Below are 8,396 nucleotides of genomic sequence, written 5' to 3'. Positions count from 1 at the left end.
GCTCCCACTCTTACGTGTTTGGTGGGCTGAAGGTTGACGATGACCAGCCGGCCTCCTCTGCGCTTGGTGGCCAATGGCAGGTTCCCGCTGGGCCGGATTTGCAGGGAGGTGCCCAAAGTGATTGACAGGTCTGCATTCCTGGGGCCAGGGAAGGGGTGAGCCTGGGCCCCGCCTTGAAGGCCTCTGCAGCCTTCTTCCTGCCCAAGAGGCTGAGGGGGTGCTCCCACATCTCCCTCGCCCAACCCTCCCTGCTTCACCTCCCCTTGGTGCCAAGACACCAGCACAAGGTCTGGGCTCACACTACTCCCATCTCTGCTCGCACAGGCCCACGCGTCCCAAGCCAGTCCCCAGAGTCCCTTGTCATTTGTCTTCTGGCTGAGCCACCTCCCCACCCTGTTGACAGGGGCAGAAACTTTGACACCTGGCCTCCTTGAATCCCAGTTCAGTTACTTCTAAGAAACACTGGACGGAGGTCACCTGGTCAAAGCCTGTTTCCTCACCCATAAAGCGGGCCAGAGCAGCAGGCACCTCGGGCTATGGTAAGGCCTGGAGTATGGGAAAGCCAGGGCCAGGTGTGTGGGCAGGCTCAGGACATAAAAGCTGCCATTTTGGGGGGAACAGACCCAAAGAGGGTGCTGGACACCTCCTCCAGGAAGTCTTCCCTGACTACCTCTGGGCTGGAGTCCCTTGCCTAGTGCCCGAGCTGGCTGTTTCTGCTGTTCCCACCCTGGGTTCGTGTGGGGGTCAGACCTGCTGGCCTCATCTGCAAGAGTAAGGTCCCGGTCAGGCAGAGCATCCTCCCAGTCCAGGATGGTGTCTCTCAGCTCCCCCCTGCCATTGTGAAGGTGGAGTGGGAGAGTCAGTCTGGAGACATGTACCGCTCCTCCCAGCACCCACCCCTGCAGGGAACTGGCGGGGCGGGGGCTCACTCACCTGCAGGCCCGCAGTCCCCTTGCTTTGGCCACTGTGCAGAGCCGGCCAGTAGCTTTGAGGCCCATGCTGCCCACGACGGTGTCCCGGACATACTGCCTGTGTTGGGGAGACGGTGCGTCGGCTCGGTCAGCCCCCACCTGCCTCTTCAGCCCTACCTAGGTGACTCTTCCCTTTCGCAGGGAGATTTTTCTCCAGGGAGTGGGGACTAGGGGAATCTACGCACGAGGAAACTGTGGAAGCTGGCCTGGCTGCCTCACAATGTCAACAGCCTGGAAAGAGAGAGGTCAGCAAGTGTTCCAGAGGCGACCAGAGACATGATGATGGTATGTAAAGTGTGACCCTGGGCCGGGAAACCGGCGGTGGGAGCCCCGGGACTCACACTGCCCAGGCTTAGGGACTGTGCTTTGGCTGTGGGCAAGAACAGCGAAGTCCTTGTAGTGTCGGGGCAACGGGAAGGCAGCATGGAGGCAGCCTGTCGCTTTGCTTCTCAACAGGCAGGGGGTACTAATAACCCAGAGGGAGGAAAAACATCGTGGCAAATGTCTCGACTCCCTAATCAGCTTGGGAGGGGCCAGCAAACTGGAACCCAGGAGGGAAGCCCGCCTCTGTGAACTGGGTGCTGGTGCACCCACGACTGGGTATGGCCCTAGACGTGCCGCTGGCCGGAAAGGACAGAGCTCACAGCTGGACGGTCTCGCCTGCCCAGGAAGCTGGAAACACCTAGCTGGCCCTGGACACAAAAAGTCTTGGTGTTTATGTGAACCAGCGTAAAATTCTTGTGAGTTTTCTAAAGGTTTTTTTCTCCAAAAAAATTTGGAGAAAAAATTTTAAAGTGGGAGCCCACCTGTGGTGTGATCTCAGAGTCTCCCTGCAGGGGAGCAGCCCCCCAAGGAATCCACTCCTGTGAGGTCCTTACCCAGCAGGGAGAGCACAGCCCCTGCCTACCTGCCCCCGAAGGGGCTTCGGCTCAGCTTCCCCAAAATGGGGCCACACTCTGTGGCCAAAAAGGTATGTTGGGGTCCTAACTCCCAGGACCTCACAATGTGACCTATCTGGAAGTCGGATCTGCAGATGAAATGAGTGAAGATGAGGTGATGCCAGGGCAGGATGACCCCTAACCCACCAAGGCCTCGGTCTGTATAAGAGGGGACACAGGGACGGACAACAGCAGACACAGAGGCACGAGCCTGCACCTGCAGCGCGGGTGCTGGACGCCACCAAAAGTGGGACGAGGCGGGGTAGGGCGGTCCCCTGTGGGTTGCAGAGAGCACCGCCTCCCTCAACACCTTCGTTTCCAGCTTCCGGCTTCCAGACTACGATGGCTGCTTTAGTCACTGTGTTTGTGACTGCAGTCACAGGAAATGAAAGCGCTACCACAGCAGGCAGGCAAACCCCACCCCCAAGGCTGTGCCATCCTGCAAATCTCCAGGAATGTCAGGTTCAACTCACAAGACCCTTCTGCAGAGCCCAATCTGGGAATGGACACCAAGAGGACACCCCTCCCCCCTCCACACACGGCACTCACATCTTACACTTGACACATTCTTCTACAAACATGTTTCCATGAAGCTCTGCCAGCTTGTCCCTGTGGAAGGAGAAGGAAGAGCCTCGGTCAGGCGCCCCGAATCCTCAGCCTCAAGTTCTCTCCTCCAGGAAGCCTTCCCAGCCCCTTATCCACAAGACCCCAGGGCTCCCTCTTTCCAGCTTCTCCACCATCCACAAGCTGTGCAACCCTGGGCAGGTAGCCCAACCTCTCTGAACCTGAGAATCATCATCCCGGAGGCTGACCCCATCTTCACGTGGGCAGTGGACTCACAAACTCCGTCCTCAAATGTGTGAGACCCTTCCAGTGTGGCCATGTCCACAGGAAAGCCTAGTCCCAGTTTGCAAGGAAGACTGAGGCGTGGCCCTGACACATGGGCTTTAGAGGCAGAAGAACATGGGGTCAGCTGCGAGCACTGTTGGTTTCCAGCTGTGTGACCCCGGCAGGACACCTAACCGCTCTGTGTCGCTGCCTCCACCCATGAGACGGAAAAACGTTCAACCCTTGACATGTTCTGGGGGAAAAACAACCAAGCCAGAGGCTCTGCTCCAAAATGCAGCTCTCAGGCCTCCCAGGTAACACTCCCCACTCACCTATCTCCCCACCCCAACCATTTTCCCCCAACCCCAAGAAGTCAAACGGTTGCTTTGCCTTCCCCTCAACCTGCCTACACACCCCAGCGCCACCCTGTTATCCAGCTGTGCGAGGAAACAACCCCCCCTGGGTTTTCCACCTCCCAAGCCAGGGAAATGCATTAGCCAAAAGTGAGAGAATGTCTTCTTTCACTTCTAGAAATGTCTACACAGGTCTAAGCATCAGGTCTGTAGCCACCTAAGTGAGTTGCTCTGGCCGGAGTGGTCACTGCCGGGACAAGGGAGCCAGTGCAGCCCCGCGGTGGACGCTGGAGTGCTCTGTCTCTGCAATGTACGTTGCAAGGCACGAAGCTGTGGGACTTGGAAGCATCTCTAGGTTGTGAGAGCTACCTGACTCCGGGAGAAACGACATTCCTGTGCCAAAGGGCTGGCGCCAGGAGTCAGGCCCATTCCGCAGGGCAGGGGACAGCGGCCTTTACAAGCAGAGACAAGCCCTTTCCCTCAGCCCTCGCCTGTAGAGCGTCCAGCCCTCTACATGCCGTCACCTCCATCCCCAGGGCAGGCCCAGGCACAGTGGGCCAGCGAGGGGCAAGCCCTTGAGGTAAGGATCAGCCTTTCTATCTGGAGGTCATGTCGACAGGCAGTAGAAAGAGGGACATTGAAGCCCACTGCAAATTCTGTATGCTGCCCACCACCGCAGCCCCTGACCTCTGGTTTTGTAGCCACTTCTGGCTGAGCTGCAGTGCCAAGAGGGGGCCTGGGCTCAGCTGCCTCCATGTACCAGAGGCCAGAAACCCAGAGCTCAGGTGGGAATGCCCCCGGTCCAGGAAAGGGCGATCCCACTTCTGGAGATGTGCCAGGGAGGCACTGATGATGGCGGCTCTGACTGACGAAGGGCTGGACGCTTTCCCTGGCTGCCCTGCGGAATTACCACAAACGCTTAAAGGAAGGGGAGGCCTGGCAAGGCCCGGCGTGCTGTGCGCCACGTCACCTGGGGAAGCCGGAGCGCACGTGCAGCCCATCCACGTTCTGGCTGACCAGGAAGCGAAGGAGGCCCACGCGCTCCAGCTGCACCAGAGCCATGTGGGTCTTCGTGGGCTGGGCGCTCTCAAAAGTGGTGTCGAACTTGGGGGCCAGGCCCCGCTCCTCCATTGTCCAGACGCCATGGGGGCCCCTGAAAGTGTCATGGGCAGAGAGAGGGACTCAGAGCTAGGAGGCGAGGAGGGCAGGCAGAGCCCCATAGCTTGCTGAGGAGTCTGCTCAAGCCAGGCCGGAGAGGCCAGGAGAGAACCCAAAAGCACCGGGCCTGCTCTGGAGCAGGACCGAGATCTCGGCACTGAAGGGCGCCACCAGCTTGAGATCCCAGCAACAAGCCTCTGATCTAACGCAAGTTGCCTGAAGCAGAGGGGAGCTTAGACGTTATTTGGTCTCATACCTCCGTTTACAAGTGAAGAAAGTGAGGTCCAGAGAGTTAACCCACTTACTTGATGCCAGGTCTAATAAAAAATATTTCTGGCACTCCCTGGTGGTGCAACGGGTAAGGACGCAGCATTGTAAGTGGGTTGCAATGTAAGCTGCTTCAGTACGAGTTCAATCCCCGCCCTGGAGGTGACCCACACGGCGCAGCAGACCTCTCCTGACCTGCCCGCTGCTCCCCTCAGCAGTGTACTTCATCAGTCTGCCTGTTCTGCTCCCCACTCTGTCTCTGGTGAAGCCTCTCATCATCCTGCACCTCTGGTTTGTACCCCATTTCTGTATGCATAAATCAATAACTTTATTTAAAAAAATATTTCTAAGTGAATGTGGAACAAATGGCCCTTGATCATGATTCTCCCCATTTTCTATGGTAATAATAGAAACCCAATATTCACCTAGCCATACACAGCGAACCCAGTCAAAAGACTATCTCCCAGCATCCTGTGTAGCCAAGTCACGTGACAACGTTCTAACCAATGGCGTTCACCTGCAGTGGTGGGTCTGACCTAAAAGGACATTCCCAGGGCTCACAGACCTGAAGTCCGGAATGCCCGAGGCAGTACTGATGCCAGCACCCGTGTGGAACACCACGTTAGAGGACTGCCAGACCATCTGTGCCAGGTCCCACACTTTCCGCTCCAACTCCTCTGGGGTGTCGAAGATCTATGGGGCAACAGAGCAGAAGGGAGGGGTCAAAAGATGTCCCACAGGGGCAAGGCAATTAACCAGACTGACCTGCCCCCAGCTGATCGGGGGAGAGAAGGCGCTGGAAAAAGCAATTAGCCCCTGCTCTGCTTATGACCCTCCAGGGCTCCCAGGTCCTGGGGTAAAAGCCCAAGTCTTCCCAGTAGCCAACCTGGCTGTGCACAACCTGCTCTTAGTCCCCTGCCCTCACCTCCTGCATCATTCTGCTCAGGCCACATGCTGCTCCTCCAACCTGTCAGGCACAGTTCTGTCTCACAGGCTTTGCACTGCTGTGCCCTACCCAGTTGGCTCCCACCCTCACCTCATGTTGGCCTTGTCTTAAAAGATATCACACTGGGACACTCTTGGCAGCATTACTTAACAATAGGTAAAACACAGAAGCAACCCAAATGTCTATTGATGGATGAGTGGATCAGCACAATGTGCTCCATCCATATGCTGGAATATTATTCAGCCTTAAAAAAAAAAAAGGATGAACACTCTGACCAGGCTATAGCATGGGTGAACCTTGAAGACATGATGTTCAGTGAAACAAGTTAGACACAAAAGAACAAGTACAGTCTGATTCCCACTCACAGGAGGCCCCCAGAGGGGTCAAATCCATACAGACAGGAAACAGATGCTGGGTGTCAGGGGCTGGAGGGTATGGAGAGCTGATATTTAACTGGGAAGAGGAGAAAGTTCTAGAGATGGATGGTGGGGATGGTTGTATAACATCATGAATATTTTTAAAACCACTGAACTTAAGATGGCAACTTTATATGTATTTTACCACAATAAAACAAAATTAAGAAAAAGTCTGTGCATTGATGTGTCCTGGGTCACCTTTGTTTCAATGTAGCTCCGAGATCTCCTTACTCCTCAGATTTATTTTTCTCCTTAGCTATTACTACCATCGGCCTTCTCATATTTATTTGCTATTTTCCCGTTTCCCTGTTAGAAGGGGGATTTGTTGACTGTCTTCTCCCTGCATCGTCCTGGGGCCTAGAAAGTGCCTGGCATACTCTCTAGGGGCAGAATAAATGTCTGTCAGGCAGGAGAAGCTGAGGGAGCTTCAGGAGCTGTTCACCCCATCTGAGAGCTGATTAGCAAGCCGCAGAAGGAACTTGCTAGACTTTGTGGGTTGGGACAGGCCTCTCCCTGTAACTGAGGCAAATGATGTTAAACTGTCTTGAGACCCTAAAGAACAAAAGAAAAAAAAATGTCAACTTTTCTGAGACTTCCTTTTGCAGATTCAGCAAAGGCTGAAGGTTTATGGACTAACGTGGAGCTCAGCTCCAAAGTCAGTTGGAATTGACAGACAAAAATGCAGAGAAGGGCTACTCAGAAGGGCAGGGCCCACAAAAATTCAAAACTCGTGATCTGAGACGTCTCCTTGTGGTTTGTGCATGAACTAGCCAATGGGCTGCAGCCGAGCCCACATTTCTTTGCCCCCAACCCTTTCCTTAACCCGTAAAATTTAATTTCTTTATTCTCAACCCCCTGCCCTCAGTAACCTCATATAACCTTAGTGGAGGCGGCAGGTGAGTTTAACCTCCAACTCCTTGCCAATCCGTTCGCAGTAGAGCTTTTTTTTCTTTTGCTCAAAATCCTAGTGTCTTAGTAGGACGTCAGGTAGCGAGCTGTGGCTCCTTAACACCCCCAGTTGACAGGAGCGTGAAGGAAGTGACTCATCCAAAGCCTCACCGTGAATGGGGTGGACACCCACTTCCCCGCCACCCCCTTTCCCAGTGTCTGAGGGTGTTCCCCTGACACACCATCATCCAGGTCCCCCCCAGCTCAAAACCCTGCTCCACCACCTCAGGGTAGTGCTAACTGCGCAGCTTGGCAGAGCCCATGGTGGCTCTGCAGGCCTCGGGCGCATCTGTTTCCAAGTGTTTAATCCCACCTCCCTGCCTTAGCCACTGCAGGGCTTCTGCTTGGGGGTGCACACCCTGCTCCCTCCTCGGAACTTTAGGAACTCTGGCGTGCAGGCCCGCTCCTCAGTCCCGGCAAGGATGCTCTGGAGCTGGGCGTGTCGCGTCCTCGGGCGCGCAGGGGCGTCACTTCCCGCCCCCTCCCCACTGGGAAGTCCCTCCCATTGTCTAGCCTCGGTGCTTCATGATATTCCCACAATGCCCCGCTGCAGCCCGGCCGCGCCGGCTCAGCGGCCCCCGGAGAGGTGGCCTGGGAGGCCCCCGGTCGCGCTCACCTCTGGAAGCCCGCACTTGCCCTTATCCGCGTAAGGCGACAGCCCCGCTGCGTAATTCACCGACATCCTCGCCGCCCCAACGGGAACAATAAAGTTTCTCTTGTTGAGGCCGCTTCCGCCGGAAATGAGCGGCAATGGGCGGGAGGAGGAGCCGCATTCCCCTCCCACTTTCCTGGCGGCTCGCACGCAAATGCGCGTGCGCTGCGTGCCGTCGCCGCGGACGCCATGTTAACTAATGGCACGAGGACGTTTGCACCTTTCTGTGCTCTAGCTCCGGATAGGAGGCTTGGAGCCCGGGACGGGAGAGTGACCGGCCACCAACGCGGGCCGGAAACTGGGATGGCCGCCAAAATGCGAGTTCCTCAGTCACATCCAAAGTGAGAGGCAAACTGTGTTCGACTCCCGGCCAGGAAGTGACCCACAGGGCGCGGCAGACACCTCTCCTGTCGCCCTCTTCTCCCCTCAGCAGTGTGTTTCAGTCAGTCCGCCTGTTCTGCGCCCCACTCTGGTGGGGCCTCTTCCCTTCCTCCCTGGCTACACCCCAGTTCTTCTATGCACAATTAAATATGTCTTTTTTTTTAAAAATGAGGGGCAGAGGTCCTCCCTGGTGGCGCAGCAGGTTAAAGCACTGCACTGGGAAGCTAAAAAGCCACTTCCGCTTGAGTTCAATTCCCGCCTGCCCCGGAGGTGACCACATGGCGTGGCAGATCTCTCCTGGCCCGCCCGCTGCTCCCCTCAGCAGTGTACTTCGTTGATCTACCTGTTCTGCTCCCCGCTCTGTCTCTGGTGAAGCCTCTCACCACCCCTGAGCCTCTGGCCTGTACCCCAGTTCTGTATGTACAAATAAATAAATCTTAAAAAAAAAAATGAGGGGCAGAATCAGTCAGCACCCTCATTTTCTTTTTCACGAATTGGTGAACTGATGACACTCCACCTCCACACCCCCCCCCTATAT

General features: G+C 55.9%; 1 protein-coding gene across 1 annotated transcript in view; it reads right to left on the bottom strand.

Annotated features, from left to right (window-relative positions):
• The window catches only part of SIRT6 (sirtuin 6), a 9,203-nt gene extending 1,644 nt beyond the window's left edge, over positions 1–7,559 (bottom strand). The window contains exons 1-7 of the mRNA XM_004688886.1: positions 7,442–7,559; positions 5,081–5,208; positions 4,061–4,243; positions 2,459–2,518; positions 934–1,029; positions 751–831; positions 15–138 (exon numbers count right to left, since the gene is read on the bottom strand). Coding sequence (XP_004688943.1) covers positions 15–138; positions 751–831; positions 934–1,029; positions 2,459–2,518; positions 4,061–4,243; positions 5,081–5,208; positions 7,442–7,507 — 738 coding nt within the window. The 5' untranslated portion in view covers positions 7,508–7,559. The remainder of the gene's footprint in view (positions 1–14; positions 139–750; positions 832–933; positions 1,030–2,458; positions 2,519–4,060; positions 4,244–5,080; positions 5,209–7,441) is intronic.
• Positions 7,560–8,396: the final 837 nt, after the last annotated feature.

The sequence above is a fragment of the Condylura cristata genome, unplaced genomic scaffold, assembly GCF_000260355.1.
Source record: "Condylura cristata isolate star-nosed mole 26May11 unplaced genomic scaffold, ConCri1.0 scaffold00025, whole genome shotgun sequence".
Lineage (NCBI taxonomy): Eukaryota > Metazoa > Chordata > Mammalia > Eulipotyphla > Talpidae > Condylura > Condylura cristata.
The sequence above is the reverse complement of the archived record's forward strand: the minus strand, read 5'-3'. Positions and strand labels throughout refer to the sequence as shown.